We start from the raw sequence: 20,335 nt of genomic DNA, 5'->3' as shown, positions 1-20,335 counted from the left end.
ATTCTCTGTACTTTGTTGATATTAGCGGCAAAGGTCTTCTTCATAAATTTGTAGTCCATTGTTATGAACATGAGTTTTTCCAAATTTTTAGGAAGTAGCCTACTACGACAATTGCTCACAAGGTTCCCATCTGTGCTAAACACTCTTTCCGAGTACACACTGGAGGGTGGGCAGCTTAAGTACACCAAAGCTAGTGGGTACAAGCGGCTCCAAATTGCCTTTTTTCCTCCCAGTAATCAAAAGCACTGTGACATGCTAAATTGTACATTGTCATTAAATTATGGAGCGTACACACGGTCAGATTTGTCAGACTTGTCAGATTTGTCAGATGAACGATTGAACGATTAAACGATCTGAACGATTTGAACGATTTGAACGATTGAACGATTTTTGACTGCATTAAAATGAATGGAATCGTCCAAGTCTGACTGCAAACCCATCAGATGTCAGAAATCGTTATCTGACCATCGGGAACGCGCATCGTTGATCGTCCATCGTTCAGGCATGTCAGATATGAACGATTTTCCTTCAGATATGAACGACTGAACGATTTTTAAATCGTTATCGTTCATATCTGAAGGAAAAATCTGATCGTGTGTATGCACCATTAATCCTCCGCCATTCTATTGATGCTTATTATATCAGAGTCATGGTAGAGGTGTCAATGTTGACAATTTTATGTTTTTTGGCAGTAAATTTTCCCTTTATTATTAGAAGTGATGTTTTCTTTAACATTGTGAATTATTGTTTAGATTTCAGATGTCGTTTCTTGAACTTTATTTCCTCTGGGGATGGTTTAACTGCGTCTGAAGGCCCTGAACACATGATAAACTGCCTCACAGTGCCCCTAGTATAAGAGGGGTGGCACCCTAATAATGACATTAATATTATAACACACGTTTTATATAAAAATTTTTTTACTGTACCTGAACACACAACATACTACCTCACATCGCTCCTAGTATAAGGGTGGCACTGTAATAGTAATGATGATGTTATAATAATTTTTTTTGTTCCCAGTAGGCTTTTTAAGTAACACAGTGCAGCAGTCCACACCTATGACATACTTTGTGCATCACAGTACTGCAGCAGCACACAGAGCCTCTACAATGCCCCTTTTACACAGTGCTCCTAATCTTTTTTTTTTTTTAGAAAAAAAGTGCCCTATTAGGCTTTTTTAGTAACAAACAAGCAACAAGAGTGCTGCAGTCCACTCCTATGGTGTTTTTTTGTGCTTCACAGAGTGCTGCAGCCAGCCCACAATACACAGAGCTTCTAATCAGTGGCGGCTCCAGAGGTGAGGCTGCAGCGCAGTCCAAAATTCAAATAGGGGAGGCACACCAACTGTCACCCCAAATGCTGCCAAACATCACCAGCCGGGATAGAGCCACCACTGCTCCTAATCGTTTTTCTTTTTGCAAGTGGCCCTATACCCACACCTTCTCCCTCCAGTCTCCAGTGTGAAATGATGCCCAATCACGAGGGAGGGACTTTAACATGCAATTGAAAACATGCGAGTCCCGACTTGGTTCGACTCGGAACCCTTAAGTTTGGATTTGTTCGGTTTCCATGTAAACCGAACCGCACAACTCTAAATGAAACTTTATCTATGAATAAAATTCCAGATCAGCCTGAGGAGTCTGCAGCCCCCTATAGTATCTTCCCTGTATTACCTATATTGTAGTTTATTTTGTAGAACCTATTGAGTCTACAATTGAAGTTCTTGATGTAATATAACATAGGGATCACTAAGTGACATACTTACTGCTGTGGTTTGCAGTTGTCGCTACCCAATAAAAACATTCTTGACAATGTCACCAAATTGTCACCAATAATTAGGACATTCTTCTTTCCTGCAGATGTTACCCTGTTAGGTATGACAGATGTAATGGAGACCTGGTAAGAGTAAAACAAATTATGTGACTCTCAGCAAGAAATTGTATTGTTCTACTGACACTGATTAGTACAAGGACTACAGTAACTTTCACTACATAACCTTTCTAGCTCTCTTCTGTGAGTTGTAGACTTAAGTATCATCTAAAGGTGCGTACACACTGGGCGATAGAGTGGACGACTGAACGATAACGATATCGTTATCATTCAGTCGTCCACTTTATCGTCCATTTTTAACCCCAAAAAGATGAACGATAACGACGACGCGCGTTCCCGCGGGTCGTTCGTCATTATCGTTCATCGGGCTGACATGCAGGCCAACCTGACGATCTCGTCAGGTTGCTGCATGTTGGGGAATGGGGGAGAGAGCCCGGCGCTGAACGATATCGTTAATGATATCGTTCAGCGGCTGTGCTCAATGTCATGAACGACATTGAGCACAGCCTGCCGGGGACACACTACACGATATCGCTCAGGGAGCATATCGTTTAGTGTGTACCCACCATTACAGGGTTGTTCATTTTTGTTGCTCTGCATTATATCCCAGAGCAGTGACTATATACAGTTTTGTTTAAATAGACATGGGTAATAATACCTCTTTCCCACTTAAGTCCCAGGTCCAAGATTTGGGACATAATTCCAAACCAGGTCAGACCCAGGACAAACCCCTTTTCCAGCCGGATTATGACATCATCTCCTTGCGCCAGAATGCGGCTCAGCCCCGTGCTGTAAACAGTGCTGTTTACACTGAGCCTTACCCGGGTCCTTCCCAGGAATAACCCTGCTCGCTAGCATGGTTGGGTTCCCGGGTGACTGGACACGAGTGGAGCCATTTCCCCTTACCAAAATCCCATGTTGATGCGCGCTCACATGCAGTAATAACCTGAGATTTTGAAGTTAGTGGAAAAGGGGTATTAATGAACGAGCCCAGGAAATAGCAATCAAATTAATTGTACAATTAGATTAAGATCCTCCCTGGCATGCTAAGAACATATCACTTCACTAATAGGGGTAAATTGACTAAGGGTCGAGTTTGTGTGAGTTTAAACTCACGTGAGTTTAGCCATGTTTTTCATCTCGCAAATTTACTAAAGATAAACTCGAGTGAGTTGGAAGTGAGTTCTCTTTTTTCACTGTTAAAACTCATGTGAATTTGCAAACGAAAAAACTCACCATCGGCCAAAATAGGGAGTACTTTAGATGAAAAAGATGCAACTCACAAATTTACTAGGATTCGAGTTTCCAATCTCGTGTGAGATTGTAGCAAACTCACTGTGAAATAGAAGTTTTAAACATCCATCTCCTGAGCTGCCAGTTTGGCTGAAACATATAGAAATCATTGTGATTCGTGTATGTTTTTTTTTTAACTTGTTTAAGTAGGGTTAATTATTAAAAAAAAAAAATTACGTGAGGTTCCCCACCCCCCAACAGACTAACCAACCCCGAACTTGCCAGGCTGCCTTGGTACCTAAAATGACGGGGAACAAAACGAGTAGGGTTCCACCGTACATTAAGCACCAGCACCAGGCTGCAGGGCCGGTAAAAAATTTGCGTAGTGGTTTCCCTATAATTAAAACCAGCATTGGACCATTTCTAGCGGGGGGCTGATGCCATAGCCAGGGGTGCCTTTCACTGGGCCCCCCAGCTGCAGCATCAGCCCTGACCGCTAGTTAGCCCAGGCCAGGCATCCCTGGGGAGTTGAGGACCCCTCCAATAAAGGGGTCCCCCTCTCCAGGGCACCCCTGGCTTAGGCTGATAGCCCGGGGCTATCCCCGCCACCCCTGGGTGGTGGGTGGCAGGTTGATAGTGTAAGTGTAGTGCTAAAAATGTAATTAACAACATTGTCTTTACAGTAGAACTGCAGGTCCCAGAAAGCCTACCCCGCATACTGGTACTTGGAGAACCACAAGTACCAGCATGCAGGGCATTAAGGGGCCACTGGTAACTGTAGTTCACCTGTAACGAAATGTGTAAAAAAACACAAGACACACACACCGTGAAAATAAAGGTTTATTACATCCATACACACTCACATACTCATCTTCTTCCAGATGTTCACGTCCCCTTCTCAACATAAAGTATCCAATGGAAGTACCTGTAAAAAAAGATCCAATACTCACCTTTTGTCCCACGATGTTCTCCGCAATAATCCAAATAGGGCCTCGGACACACTGTAACAAGATGCTACAGCATATTGTTACAGTAACGCTAATGACAGCTCTGGGCTTGAGCCATCATTAGTGCCGGGCGGCCAGCCAATCAGCAGCGGCTTAACATTAACGGCCGCTCATTGGCTGGAACCCACGTGGAGGAGCCGCTCATTGGCTAAGCCCACGCGGGCTGGCCGCCCGGCACTAATGATAGCTCAAGCACAGAGCTGTCATTAGCGCTACTGTAACAATATGCTGTAGCGTCTTGTTACAGTGTGTCCGAGGCCCTATCTGTATTACTGCGGAGAACATCGTGGGACAAAAGGTCCCACGGATCTTTTTTCAACGTTTTTTTTTTTTACCCAAAATTGCGCGGTCATTTTTCGACAAATTGAGCAACTTACACATTTTTGGGGGGGTCATTTATCATTAGGGGGTGTCCAAGAGGTTCTGAAAGAAATCCCCACATTTTTAGGCAAAAATAAGGATTTTGCATTTTTTTTCGACTGGTCTGGGATGGAGAAAACTTTTCTCCAAGTTTTTTTTCGGCAATTGCTTTTTTGCCTGTTTTCTGGCAAAAATATAGCCTTTTTTTGGCGAAACACAGCCGTTTTCGCCAATGGAGACTAAATGGGATTGGCTGGCGGGCCATGGGATTTCACGAAGAGGCCCATCAGCTGTCATTCGCGAAGTATTGGTATGTGTGACAACACACATAGCAATACTTGTCCGTATGGGTATGGGTATGGGTTCGGCTTCTCAGTTTGTTATGTTGCCAAGTACGGGGATGCTATGGAGAGCAGTGTGAGGATGGAGGTGAGTATCAGATCTTTTTTTCAGGTACACCCAGTGGTTTCTACATGGGAGAAGTGGACCGACCAGCTGGCAGTAGGTAAGTATGTATGAATGGGATAGGTAGGTATGTAATAAAGCTTTACTATTTACGGTGTGTGTGTTCTGTCTTTTTTTAACTATTTATTTTACGGTGGGGGTACGGGGGCCGGACACCTGCTGGCACTTGTAGTTCCACAAGTGCAAAAGGGCAGGCATGCTGGCACCTGTAGTTCCACTGTAAAATACAATAGCTTGGAACTATTTAACTTATTATTATTATTATTTTTATTATTATTATTAGAAATATATAAAAAGTGATCTTACATTAGATGGCGTCCTCAGTGCTGTTTTGTCTTCAGTGCTTTTGCATTTTGCCTGTAGTATTAAAAATAAAATTCAATATGAGTAATGGCCTTTTGTTTGGCAATTTGGGGATGTACTTGCATAAAGTTAAGAACACATTTTCATTCCTATACAAACCCCAGCCCTGTAATTTAACTAAAAAGTATGAAAATAATGACAGAAAGTTGCATGTTATGCACAGACATGTACAAATGGCTATCACATGCCGCCGCGCTCTGCGCACACTGAGATAAATGCGTTTTTATACCATATGATTGGTGTCATAGCCATTATCACTGTTAGCTAGCACTTGCACCAGCCCTATCCTTGGTAAAAGAAATCTATCTTAAAACAGATGAATCTCATTGTGCGCACAAATTCCACAATTCCATATAGACACCCTTACTAAACGTACCCTACATGTGAGCACCCGTAGTAACCACCTAGTTACGTCCATTCAGCCGCAAGTGTCTATGAAGTATATGCAGTGCTAAAACTCGCACGATAAGTCTGCAAAACGGATTTGTGCAATTCTGACCTGGCCCCCAAGTGACTACAACCAATTTATTGCACATTACTTTTCATACTGTACATTGGGGGAGATGTATTATAGCAGCACGTTAAGTGCCGCTATATCGCTTCCTGATTCGCCTCTTTACCGAGGCGAAGCAGGAAGCACTAACGATGAGATGTGTGAACATCTAATCGGCCGGAGCAGGGGAGCGTTAACTCCCCCCTCCGCTGATCCCTGCCTGAGTACACAGCTCATCAGCCTAGTGCTGATGCGCTGTGTCTCTGTCCCGGCTGGCTCCACTGAGCATGCGCGGGATCTCACAAGTATCGCGAGATCCCCGAGTGCAGCCCTGGAGCCGGTAGCCCCCGCAGCATGGACAACGCTGTCCCTGCTGTGGGGATAGGGCATCGCCAGGCTGTAGCTATCGACTATCGACAGCTGTCGATAGTCGATAGGGCGGAACGGTCAGGCGAACTGACCGTTCATACATTGCCCAGGCTATCGGCGCTGCTATCTTGTAGATAGCAGCGCCGATAATGACAGGGGTGCATAGCATGCGCTGATACCGCTTTGGCGCTTAATACATCTCCCCCAGTATCTGTATAGCACATAGACTTGAACTCTGATGATTGACATTTTTTGTTTGACTGCTAGGTTTTTTTTTAGCTGTAGGGGTTAATAATATAAGTAAATTGCATAGCTCATTGTATAACAATATTAACAAATATACAAAAGAAGGCAAAAGTAAAGTTGCAGGGACAAATAATACTGCAATTAGGTTGTTTTTGCGCAGATGAGTCCCAGAGCCGTAACTAAACTTTTGGTGCCCTGTGCCAGAAAGAACATTGGCGCCCCCCTCATTTTTCAAAGGGACATAAAAATACACCCAAAAGAGGGCAATGGCCTCATGGGGAAGGGCCAGGGAAGAGATAGGAGAGGCCAGGAGATGCTGGGGATGAAATAAGAGGAAGTTACAAGTGAGAATGATATGATACTGTCAGGAGGTTGATCACTTGTGGGTGCTCGATCCCTGGTGCAAACTGTTTGCAAAATGACAGTTGGGAGCTGATTGGCTGGAGCACCATTTATCATACACAGTGATATTTATCACTTGTTTTGGTAATAAAACTTGTTAATAAATTGGGGCCACGATCTTTTAAAAGGTAAGGCAGGAAACGTTTGTAATTACTTGAGCTTAATTAATACTTTCATTTGCATGAGCATCTGTTTTTTTAACTGTATTTTACATAAAAAATGTGTTTTTATTATTTATTCATAACACTTTCCAGACACTGGGCCTGATTCTGCAAGGATCGTAATTGCAAAGCTGCACACAGGCAGCTTTGCAATTGCGATCCTTGCAGATACCATAATGCATTATCCAATGCAGCCATCGCATAATCTGTGTACCATCAGCCAATTTTGCGGTGACCCATGGGGTCCCGCAGCCGGCCGGCGCAGTTTAGAGGAAGAGGCCAGGAAATCTCTGTCAGTCAACGGAGATCCTGGCTTCTTCCCTCCCCTGCCTCCGTTTCGGGAAACGGAGTGCATCACCGCCCCCTCCTCACCCACAAATGGCAGCAGACCATACCTGCCGAATTTCTGGCTGCTCCTTCTAGGAGGGAGCAGCCAGATCGGCAGGACGAGGGGGGGCGTGGCCGGGACAAGGGGGAGTGGCTGGGCGGGTGACAGCACTTGTGGGCGTGGCAGGGTCACGAGATCGCGTCAGTTTGGCCCCACCCCCACTACACAATGCCGATAAAATAAGCATTGTGAAGTAGGGGGCGGGGACAAAATTATGCGAATTGCATCACCGCCCCTCCCCCCCGCTGTGGGAGTTGCAGGGGTTATTGCGGGGGGGTTAGGAGGGGTGGGTGGCAGCCGGGAGAATTGCCTGCCTTCCCGGGAGGTCGGGAGTGGCACCCGATTTTCAGGTGGCTCCCGACCAAATCGGGAGGGTAGGCAAGTATGCATCACTGGCAGTTTGCTGGATCGTATTAGCCGGACCCATTCTGCACACTCGCAGAATGGGTCGTGCGCTTGCGCGGATTCATAACCATCGGGAATCTGTGTTCAGCAGTGCACTAGCGTGAACTGCTGAATCAGGCTCATTGACTGTATTCAAGGGCCCCCTTCCATGCAGCAGGCCCCCTACCTTCTGTGGGTATTGCCATCTTTCCAGTGATATGTTTGGGAAGATGGTGCATAACAAACGCTATCTAGCACTATCTAAATGTCTTTGATACCTAATATGCCAGTGCCATCTTTCTGAAGATATCATCTGAAAGATGGCGTTGCTGGCAGATTACAGAGGAGGTAGGTGTGTGTAGGGGGAGGCTCTGCACTGTACTGTACCATTGGGGACTCTTTCAGGTGCAGGATATGTGGTATGGGGCCAACCTTGACCATGCACCTACTATGTATACAACATCGACTATATTGTATGTGAATTGCATACTGTAACTTTAGTATACTACCCTCACTGTCAAGCCAAATCAATCTCTCTCTCTCTCTCTATAGATATATATATATATATATATATATATATATATATATTGCTACACAGCCCGCTCTACAAGCTACACAAACTGTAACTCTACATGAACAGTTTATGTTTCATTGGGCTCTATTTACTACAATCCGCATATTGAATGCAGATTGTAGTGTGATATTACCGACTGAATTCGCATTGCGAATTCAGCCAATATCACAGGGATTTACCAAAAATCCCTTGCAGGGCATACTTGCCAACCCTCCCTCATTGTCAGGGAGACTCCCTGAAATAGCAGCAATCTCCCTGTCTCCCTGAAGAGTCTCCCAATCTCCCTCATTTCACCTTACCCCCATTATGACACTGTTCTATAAAAGAAAAAACAGAGATATAAACATTCAAATGGGATCATTAGTATAATTTCCCTGCATTGGATATAAGGCACAATGATCCCTAAGGCTACATGTATTTTCTGAGAAGTATCAGTATATTTTCATCAACAAGTAGATCTTACTAACTGCTTTGGGGCTCATTTACATGTGGATGTAAATCAATTTTATGACACGCCTCTCAGATATAGCAGTACACGCCCAGTTTAACGCACACTCGTAGGTGTTGCTTTCACAATCTCCCTGAAATGCTTTTTCAAAAGTAGGCAAGTATGTTGCAGGGACAGAGTTTGCGTTAAAGCTCTGTCCCTGTGAATCCCCTCCGCACACTTATCACAGTATTTTTGTAGAGATGTGCGGTTTGGCTTTACTGAAAACCAAACAGATCCGAACTTTGGGATTCCGAATCAAATCCAGGCTTGAATCACTTTTGGGCTTTCGAGTAGAACTGGGTCTGCTGTAAATTCGGAACTTAAATTTAAAAACTGAGGAGCTCATTCAGACCCGTTGATGCGATCTCTCGCTCCAAGCGTATGGAAATTCGGCTAAGTGACGTCAAGGCAGCGGCTCGCAGGGCAAGTCATAAGCACTCTCACTTTGTTTTGGCGAGCGATCACTTTTTGTGTGTAGACGCCCACCAGCCTGTATAAAGACATCCACTTGCGTATGTCATCTCCAGGAAGTGCATGAAACCATTGGTACATCGAGCACCATCGGATGCGATCGCAGTGCTTGAGGTTGACTATACCCTGCCGCAAGCACTGCGAGCACTTCAGTGTATATTTCTAGCAAGTGACGTGTCCTATGACGCTGGCTGTTAATTATGCACACCTCTGAAACAGCGTTTAAACACTCAGGCACGCCTCCGTCTGCAACTCCACTCCCCCGTTACTACTGCCCTGCCCCTGTTACCACCCACAAACGGCCTCTCCTGTCACTCATACCTCTGTGCTGTCTTTGCAGGGCGAGCGAGCGTATCCCGATCGCTCGTACTAGTTTGCGCAAGTGCACTGCGAACTGTATGCATGCGCACATTTGCAAACATCGCCAGCAATGAGCGATCGCTTGCTATTGAGCAGGTCTGAATCGGGTCCTGTATCTCATGTTTTGTGTTGCATTGAACAGGTGCAAATCATACATGACAACTCTACCTGAATGTCAGGGAGACTTCCTGAAATAGTAGCAATCTCCCTGACTCCCTGAAGAGGCTAGCAATCTTCCTGATTGTACCTTACCCTCATTATGTAGCTGTTATATACTTAGAAAAAAATAAATCAGAGATATATACATTCAAATGGGATCATCAGTGCCATTTCCTGGCATTGGTTATAATAAGGCACAATGATCCCTGTGGCTACATGCATTTCATAGTTGCCTACTTTTGAAAAAGCATTTCAGGGAGATTGTGATAGCAACACCTATGAGCGCGGCATTAAAGTGGACATGTACTGCTACATCTGAGAGGTGTGTCATAATATTGACTTACATCCAAATGTAAATGAGCCCAAAAGCAGTTAGTAAGATCTATTTGTTGATGAAAAGACACTGATACTTTTCAGAAAATGCATGTAGCCATAGGGATCTTTGGGGCAGATGTATGAAGCTCTGGAAAGTGATAAAGTGGAGAGTGATAAACGACCAACCACTCAGCTCCTAACTGTCATTTTTCAAACACAGCCTGTAACATGACAGTTAGGAGCTGATTGGTTGGTTGTTTACCACTCTGCACTTTATCACTTTCCAGAGCTTCATACATCTGCCCCATTGTGTCTTATAACCAATGCAGGGACATAATACTAATGATCCCATTTGAATGTATATATCGGTTTCTTTTTTACTATAGCAGCTACATAATGGGGGTAAGGTGCAATCAGGGAGATTTCTAGACTCTTCAGTGAGGCAGGGAGTCTCCCTGACAATGAGGGAGAGTTGGCAAGTACAGCATGATGCATTTCCAAATAAGGTTTCTCGTGGCCACTTATATGGAACCACAAGTCAGTAGAACACAATACATGAACAAGCCCTGAAAAGTACAAAGTGTCTTTTCATCAACAAACACATCATACTGTACTGAGCAACAATCCAACAATGCTCAGATGCAGCAGTATACGCCCACTTTACTGCCACGCTCTTAGGCGTTGCTTCCACAATATTCCTGAAATGCTTTTTTAAAAGTAGACAAGTGTCAGTAATACTACACGATTTTAGCTGTTTTTATCAATTATAAAAAAATCCAACACCAAACCAGAAAAGACCAAAACCATAACATTTAAGGGTGGTTTTGCCAAAACCAAAACACAAGGGTCAGCGCACATGTCTAATTTTTGCAAGTGAACATATATCAGTGCAGGTTTGTTAATGGCTTTGTATGTTAGCTGAAAAGTATTATAATGGACATGGCAAAACACAGGCAACCAAAGCTGGGACCATCAGAAGGAGAAGTTGTGGAAGAGTTGTTCAAAATCAGTCTAGTTGTTGCGCTGCAATGACACTGCGCACACTGACGATAGTACATTACATTTACCTCATCTGCATAATCTGCACATCCAGCCAATGGAGTCAGAGGAGAACTACATGAAGAATCCTTGGTACACCATAAACATCCACTGGATATGCACTCCAAGCAGCTGCGAGAGAGAAACACATCTGAATAATAAAACCCAGCAGAGATTGTTTGTATTACACGTTTGTGTAGAAGGTAATATAAGTTTTAGGACAAGTAATCAGGTATTAAAGCTGATGCTTCTTCCTAACTCATTTCCTGTAGCCATGATTACTCCTATGTATGTGATCTAATGATGACTTTATGACATCACTAAGATAAATCTAATCCGTTTTCATTTAATAAATGACATATACCATTTAAAAACAGTACTTGTACACTATAGACTTGCACAGTACCTGAACACCGAATATTGCGAGCAATCCTTAAATTGTAAACGTGCAGAGACAGTTCCACTATTACTTTTTGCTTCAACAGTTATGATTTCTGAAAAGTAAAATTAAAGTGTATTATTAAATATAATAAATCATATTTTGGTCGTAGACGTGACAGGAAGGATCAGTAGCATGTGGCTTTGGTTAGCAAATACACTCACTGATTCTCTACTATACCCATACTTGCCAACTTTCTGAGGGGGGAAGATAATGCACACAGCGACATCAATCCCACAGACTGCCCTCTTCACTGGGGTAGTAGGTGGAACCCTGAAGCTGGTCTATTCTCCCTAAAATTCTCCTGGAAGTTCTGTGAGAATAGCCATGTGTGACTCTATATAGTTTGCCAAAATGAGAACACACAAACTCCACACAGACAGGGCCCTGGTTGGAACATGTGACTCCAGCCTTGTAGAACAGCAATAGGGCACTGTGCCACCCCCGTTTAGTATACCAACACCTTTGTTTTAAAGTTTAAATTTCTACAACAATAATTGTTAGTCATTAAAGAAAAGGTCACTTTCCTTTTTGTTTCAAAATAATAAAAACTTTACACACAAAAATGCCACGTGTTATAAAACAGTCTCTGTGTCTACTCACGCTCATAGTTAAATAAAGCCACAAATGTGGCACTAGTGAGTTTCACAATGAGCTGGCTCTTCCTGTGGTAACATCAGTTGTTGCTGCAACAGTGATGTATCCTGCACCCTTGTTTTTCGAAACGTACTGTTAGAGTCCCGCATCCGCAGCGACAGTGCTGCACAAATCACTGTTAAAATGACACAGCTGCCATTTTCCTGGTGATTTGCGCATGTGCAGAAGAAAAATCGCCTGGAATATGGCACAATGCTAGTTTCTAGGCTAGAGAGAAGGGGCTAAGACGGAGACTGTGCACAGGCCCCCATCTCTTTTAATTCGCACCTGTACTGCAACCATGCATGTCTGCTGACACGTGCAGAGTTAAATGGCATACAATATGCCTTGTCGTAACACAATGAAAAAACAATGAGCAATCTAATTAAAATAAAATTCCTTTGCAATCCAGCAAATCTATCTGAATTTTCCTGACCATCTGCAGATAGGGATTTGCTAAACTAGTTTTGCGGTTGATAGTTGGCTTCTTCAGGTGTGTTTCAGAGAAGGACAACATCCTGGATGTGACATAGGCTGAGATATATCAAAGCTTGGAGAGAGATAAAGTACCACCCAATCAGATTCTAACAGTCATTTTGCAGGCTGTTTGAAAAATGCCAGGAACTGATTGGTTGGCATTTGATCTTTTTCCACTTGGTCTCTCCCCAAGCTTTGATAAATCTAATGTAACGGGAGACACCCACAGTGAGAGTCACCCTGATTGGTAAAAAGAAACACTGTAGAAGCTCCTCTATCAAGGCCCCATAACAGTGGTGAAACTTCATCCTACTTGTCCGGAGGCAAGATACAAGTTGACGGGCCCTTCGCCCTGTCAAAAGTCTACATTATTAAAAATCCAGCAGCACCGCCTACTTTCCTACTTCTCTTCTCTTTGCATTCTATCTTCCAGCCGGCTCTTCTGTCGCTGTCATAGTCACTACCAGGAGCGGAACTCATACTGGGCCTGATTCTGAGGTGGATGTAATGTCGATGTCGGATGCAGTTGAGCAAGATCTTTGTACTGCGCATGCATATAAGTTGCACTGTACATACATCCACAGTCCGTGCGCACAGACTTGCAGTTGCGATTGAGACATGTTCTCAGAAATGTCTTAAAAATGTATTGAGCGTCCTCAGCGGTGACTGCAAGGTGACAGGGAGGTCAGACAGAGATGGTTTGTCTTATGGCTGTGTTCTGGGTGTGTCATGGGCGTGTCGCTGAAGTGGTTGCAAACTCAGATGCATAATCGCTTGCACTGGGGGCCATTGTCTGCTGGAGAATCTGCACCTAGCATGGGGCCAGGGCCGGATTAAGATCAGTGGGGGCCCCTGGGCAACAAACGTGTGGGGGTCCCTATCAATGAAAAAATATATATATATTATATATATATATATATATATATATATATAGTCAGGTGCATAAATATTGGGACATTGACAGAGTTTTCATATTTTGGCCTCTATTCACCACCACAATGGCTTTGAAATGAAACAAACAAGATGTGCTTTAACAGCAGACTTTCAGATTTAATTTGAGGGTAATTACATCCAAATCAGGTGAACAGTGTAGGAATTACAACGGTTTCTATATGTGCCTCCCACTTTTTAAGGGGCCAAAAGTAATGGGACAAACTAAACAATCCTAAATCTAACTTTCACTTTTTAATACTTTGTTGCAAATCCTTTGCAGGCAATTACAGCCTGAAGTCTGGAACGCATAGACATCACCAGACGCTGGGTTTCATCCCTGGTGATGCTCTGCCAGGCCACTACTGCAAATGTCTTCAGTTCCTGCTTGTTCTTGGGGCATTTTCCCTTCAGTTTTGTCTTTATCAAGTGAAATGCATGCTCAATCGGATTCAGGTCAGTGGATTGACTTGGCCATTGCATAACATTCCACTTTTTAGCCTTAAAAAACACTTTGGTTGCTTTTGCAGTATACTTTGGGTCATTGTCCATCTGCACTGTGAAGCGCCGTTCAATGAGTTCTGAAGCATTTGACTTAATATAATCATGTAATATTGCCTGAAACACTTCAGAATTCATTCTGCTGCTTTTGTCAGCAGTCACATCATCAATAAATACAAGGGAACCAATTCCATTGGCAGCCATGCATGCCCTCACCATGACACTACCACCACCATGCTTCACTGATGAGGTGGTATGTTTTGGATCATGAGCAGTTCCTTTCCTTCTCCATACTCTTCTCTTCCCATCACTCTGGTACAAGATGATCTTTGTCTCATCTGTCCATAGGATGTTCCAGAACTGTAATGGCTTTTTTAGATGTTGTTTGGCAAACTCTGATCTGGTCTTCCTGTTTTTGTGGCTCACCAATGGTTTACATCTTGTGGTGAACCCTCTATATTCACTCTTGTGAAGTCTTCTCTTGATTGTTGACATTGACACATATACACCTACCTCCTGGAGAGTGTTCTTGATTTGGCCAACTGTTGTAAAGGGGTTTTTCTTCACCAGGGAAATAATTCTTCTGTCATCCACCACAGTTGTTTTCCGTGGTCTTCCGGGTCTTTTAGTGTTGCTGAGCTCTCCGGTGCGTTCTTTCTTTTTAAGAATGTTCCAAACAGTTGATTTGGCCACACCTAATGTTTTTGCTATCTCTCTGATGGGTTTGTTTTGATTTTTCAGCCCAATGATGGCTTGCTTCACTGATAGTGACAGCTCTTTGGATCTCATATTGAGAGTCGACAGCAACTGATTCCAAATGCAAATGTCACACCTAGAATCAACTCCAGACCTTTTACCTGCTTAATTGATAATGAAATAACGAGGGAATAGCCCACACCTGTCCATGAAATAGCTTTTGAGTTGATAGCCCCATTACTTTTGGGCCCTTAAAAAGTGGGAGGCACATATAGAAACCGTTGTAAATCCTACACCGTTCACCTGATTTGGATGTAATTACCCTCAAATTAAATCTGAAAGTCTGCAGTTAAAGCACATCTTGTTTGTTTCATTTCAAAGCCATTGTGGTGGTGAATAGAGGCCAAAATATGAAAATTCTATCAATGTCCCAATATTTATGCACCTGACTGTATATACATATTCATACACACACAGGTTGAGTCTCCCATATCCGAAATGCTCGGGACCAGGAGCATTTTGGATTTTGGATTATTTAGTTTTTCAGAATACCTTGCTGGGGGGGGTCCGGCAGGTGTCACAGGAGGCCTGGCGTGTGCTGCGGGGGGGGTCCGGCAGGTGTCACATTCAGCTCCCTAATTGCTAAAACTATCATACTCTGGCCCTGATTCAGAGCCGGATGCTCTGACAGAGCGCTCGCTCTGAATCAGGGCCGTCCTTATCTTTTTTAAGAGCGGCCTCCTGGCCGCTCGCATAGCTGTGGGTGACCACCCACAGCTATAGCGAACGGCCAAAATGATGGTTGCGATGGTCAAGACCATCGCGACCATCGGGCTTGCGACGAGACCCTTGTGGTAGGGTCTCGTCTGCCGCAAGCCCTGGAGTGCTTTTGGCTCTATCAGAGCCAAAAGCACTCCCACTGACATCACTAGTGATGTCAGTGGGGCCGGCCCCAGACGGTAGACGTTCCCATGGGAACCCCTCCGTCTGGGCAGCCACACCCCCGACACGCCCACCAAAGGGGGCGTGCTGCCAATCACCATCGACAGCACGCCCCCTTTGGTGCGAGACCCATAACGACGGCTTGGCCATCATCATTCGGGTCTCGCGCATGCGCACGACGGAGCCGCCTCCGTTGTGCGCATGCGCACTTGGGAAACATCGACCCGCTTGCGAGCGGTCAGCGCTTGCGAGCGGGTCTGAATCAGGCCCTCTGTCTATGCATGTACGGTATCTTCGACCTCCATGCCGCTATAACTTCCCCAATCCCTACAGCTGTGTGTTCTCCCAACTCTGCTAGTTTGCATGCCCTCATCCACACCAATATATCTTTCCCCATGTGCACCGCCCTGTCTTCCTGCATCCGTGCCACTGTGTTTCCTTCCATCTGTACCACGTCACTCTGTCTTACCCTTATCTCTGCCACTCTTTATATCTCCATCTGCACCACTCTCTCCCTCCCAACCGTGCCACTCGGTCTTTCCCCTCCCACCCATACAACTCTGTCTTCCCACCCATTTGCACCGATCTGTTTTCCCCAATCCCTTCTGTTGTGTGTTCTCCTATTGTGCTAGTCTGTATTCCTCATCCACACCAATCTGGCGTTAACCATCTGCACTGCTCTGTCTTCCCGCATCCATGCCACTCTGTACTCCCTATTCATGTTGCTCTGTTCCCCCAAAGTGTGCTACTCTGTCTCTCCCCATGTGCACCATTTTCCACCAATCTGCATCACTTTGGCTCGCCCCTATCTGTACTGCCTAATCTTCCCCTCTACACGCCATTCTGTCTGCCCCATCCACACCGCTATATCTCCTTCTCCCTATCCACCACACTCTTATCCCATCTGCGCAGCTGTATGTTATGCTCAGACCTCAGTTGCATAGACTGCATGTGTGTAATCCAATGAGCACACAATTCTGTGACTTAGCATCTCCACCAGTTTGTGAGTGACAGCAATCTCACTTTGTGAGAGTGCTGAATCTACAGTTAACCACATGGTGTCCTGGCATACCATATCTGTATTACGCAAGGAACACATCCATTAAGGCGTCAGCCTTAGTGATCATAATTTCATTGCTTTTTGGAGTTTGAGTGGCAGAAAATAGGTTTGTGAATTTTCAGATCATGTCTAAGCAGCCTTAATGGGATATGTCAAACCGTAAGTTTTTTTGTCTATGGAATTTCATAGCTTTTTAAAATGTATTAACTATTAGGGTTTGGATGAGCAAACCGAGACACCTGCAGGGGAGAAGGGCAACAAAATGCAATACTAGCGCAGGTGGAAGAGGGGACAGCACACAGGAGGTGGTTTGTGAGGTGCAGAGTGCGAGGCGGCTGTAAGCGTGCGGGGTAGCGGCAGCAGTGGTGTTGCAGAGCAGTAGCAGCGGTGCAGTGCAATGGGGGCATTAGTGGGTGACAGAGGGCTCACTGGTAGTGCACATGCACATGAGAAAATAAAATCAATAAGTCACAGATGCACGAACGCAGCAGTGAGATCCATCTACGCATCTCTGTTAAAAATGTAATGTGTAAAATAAAAAAAGGTGCCCCCCAACCCTGCCCTAGTTCTGGAAATACAGGGGGGAAAAATGCATAGGGTCCCCCTGTATTTACTAGCAGGGGGTGATGCCACAGCCAGGGAGCCCTTTCACCTGGGCCCTCCAGCCAAAGCATCACCCCCTGGCCGCTAGTCAACCCAGGCCGTGGATATCTGGAGAGCTGGGGACCCCCCAATAAAGGGGTCCCTTCTCCAGGGCACCCCAGGCTCAGGCTGATATCCCGTGGCTATCCCCAGCACCCCTGGGCGATGGGTGCCGGGTTGATTATGTAAAGTGTGGTGCAAGTAAAGTTTGAATATTGGTTTTTGCTGTGGAACTAGTTCCCAGCAAGCCTCCCCCGCATGCTGGTACTTGGAGAACCACAAGTATCAGCATGCGGGGCATTACGGGCCTGCTGGTACCTGTAGTTCCACAGCAAAAGCAATATTAAAAAACCACACAACACACTCACCGTAGAAAAGCAACATTTTATTAAAACATACATGCATACACACACGTGTACTCACACATGCACACACTATCTCACATACTCACATATGTATCCCTGTAGCCAATCTGTCCAATGGAGCACCTGTAAATATGGAAAAAAAAAAAACCATGCCCCTCACCCCAAAGCCAACAACCAGCACCGGGCTTTGAAGACCCAGTACTGGTTGTGCTAAATAACAAGAGATGTCGTAAGAACTTACCTTTGTTATCTATGTTTCTATGAAGTCCATAGGGTCCTCAGGGTTGACCTTGGGGTATAGCTGGATTGGATCCTCGGGCATCACACAGTTAAAGCTTTAGCTCCCAGGATGCACTGGGTCCATCCTCCTATATACCCCGCCCCCGAGCCACAGGCACCTAGCTGGTAAGTAGCCAAGGCCGGAGGAGGAAAAAACAGAGAAGGAAGACTGGAACACACAAGAACCATACACACAGAAAGGGAGACAGAAAACCAGTGACCAGCCACATAGCCCATATGTAGCCAGGAACGCCAGGGCGGGTGCCTTGTGGACCCTATGGACTTCATAGAAACAGAGATAACAAAGGTAAGTTCTTACCATATCTCTTGTTTTCTACTTCAGGGTCCATAGGGTGTCCACAGGGTTGACCTTGGGGATGTCTCAAAGCAGTACAACTAAGTGCGGTGATGCACCTGCGCTGAAATGAGAATCCGGTGCCCGAAGGATGCATCCTGAGAGGCGAAGGTGTCAAACGCATAGAACCTTAGAAAAGTCTGTATGGAAGACACAGCTGAACATCTGAGGCACCACGGCCAGCAGCCCACGAGGGACCCACAGACCGAGTGGAATGAGCCTTAACAGAGGCTGGAACAGGTAAACCCTCCTGTGAAGAAGCCTCACAAATAACCAAACGAAGCCAACGAGCCAAAGTTTGTTTATTGGCAGGCCAACCCCTTTTGTTAAAACCAAAGAGGACGAACAAAGAATCAGACTTCAGGATGGAACTAGTCTGGTCCACATAAACTTTGAGAGCACGGACAACATCTAAGGAAGCCTCACCAGCCGGGAGATCAGGTGACTGAAATACCAGCACAACTATTTCCTGATTAATGTGGAACTTAGAGACCACCTTAGGAAGAAAACGCGGATGGGTGCGAAGCACTGCCTTATCCTCGTGAAAAATCAGAAAAGGAAAACGGCAAGAAAGCACGCCTAATTCTGACACTCTTCTGGCCGAAGTAATCTGTCAACCACTTGAGTTCCACCGACTCAAGAGGTTCAAACGGAGGACCCTGTAGGGCCCGAAGCACCACTGACAAATCCCAAGGAGCCACTGGGGGAACAAAGGGAGACTGAATCCTGAGAACGCTCTGGAAAAAGGTGCGGACATCAAGCAGAGTAGCGATCCTACGCTGGAACCACACAGAAAGTGCAGACACATGAACTTTCAAAGAAGCTAGGCATAAGCCTACGTCCAACCCAGACTGAAGGAACTCCAAAATCCTAGAAACACAAAATGCTTGAGGATCGTAGTTTCTTGGCCCACACCATTGAAAATAAGTATTCCACACTCTGTGGTAAATCCTGGCAGAAGCAGGCTTGCGTGCCTGTATCATTGTGCTGATGACTGAGCTGGAAAAACCCCCGGACCTTAAGACGGATATCTCAAGAGCCACGCCATCAAAGACAGATGACCCAGATCTGGGTAAAGGCAGGGCCCCTTAGACAGGGCCGCAACTAGGGGGGGGCTAGAGGTGCACGTGCACTGGATGCCGGATTGCAGGGGGTGAAAAAAGCTGACTCGAGGTGGCTTGGAGGCTGCAGATTCAGAAAATGGCCATCCAAAAATGGCCACCGCCAAAGAGGAGACAAATGCTAGAGGTCCTTACTGGCCCTCTACTGTCTGTCTCCTCCTTGGCGACGGCCACTTTTGGATGGCCGTTTTCAGCAGATTCCATGTGGACTAGCCGTCCGCATGGACTCTGCTTAAAACGGCCATCCAAAAATGGCCGCTGCCTAGGAGGAGACAGATGCTAGAGGTCCTACTGGACCTCTAATGTCTGTTAGGCCAGCACAATGCTCACAGCGTTCCCGACACCGGGAACGCTGCCGCTGCTGTGAGAAGATGCTGAAAGCTGCATCTTCTCCCTTGAAATCTCCTGGCAACGAGCATAAACCCCCTGGCAATGAGCATAAACCCCCCTGTCAATGAGCATGAAACCCCATGGCAACAGGCATAAACCCCATGGCAACGAGCATGTAACCCCTGGCAACGAGCATGAAACCCCTGGCAACGAGCATTTAACCCCTGGCAACGAGCATAAACCTCCCTGGCAACGAGCATAAACCCCACGGCAACAAGCATGAAACCCCCTGGCAACAAGCATGAAACCCTCTGGCAACAAGCATAAAACCCCATGGCAACGAGCATGAAACCCCATGGCAATGAGCATGTAACCCCTGACAATGAGCAGGTCATTTTAAAGTAATTAGAAGCCTTACTGTGGGGTATAATATGGTGTTGGGCAAATATGTAAG

At 45.4% G+C, this 20,335-nt stretch overlaps 1 protein-coding gene across 1 annotated transcript in view; it reads right to left on the bottom strand.

Moving 5' to 3' along the window:
* PLXNC1 (plexin C1) overlaps positions 1 to 20,335 on the bottom strand; it is a 171,610-nt gene that overhangs the window by 100,351 nt on the left and 50,924 nt on the right. The window contains exons 7-10 of the mRNA XM_088454572.1: positions 11,515 to 11,602; positions 11,138 to 11,240; positions 5,202 to 5,252; positions 1,766 to 1,896 (exon numbers count right to left, since the gene is read on the bottom strand). Coding sequence (XP_088310698.1) covers positions 1,766 to 1,896; positions 5,202 to 5,252; positions 11,138 to 11,240; positions 11,515 to 11,602 — 373 coding nt within the window. The remainder of the gene's footprint in view (positions 1 to 1,765; positions 1,897 to 5,201; positions 5,253 to 11,137; positions 11,241 to 11,514; positions 11,603 to 20,335) is intronic.

This window comes from Taudactylus pleione, unplaced genomic scaffold, assembly GCF_031769625.1.
Source record: "Taudactylus pleione unplaced genomic scaffold, aTauple2 ptg000040l, whole genome shotgun sequence".
NCBI lineage: Eukaryota > Metazoa > Chordata > Amphibia > Anura > Myobatrachidae > Taudactylus > Taudactylus pleione.
Note: the sequence above shows the minus strand (reverse complement) of the source record. Positions and strands in the feature narration are given on the sequence as shown.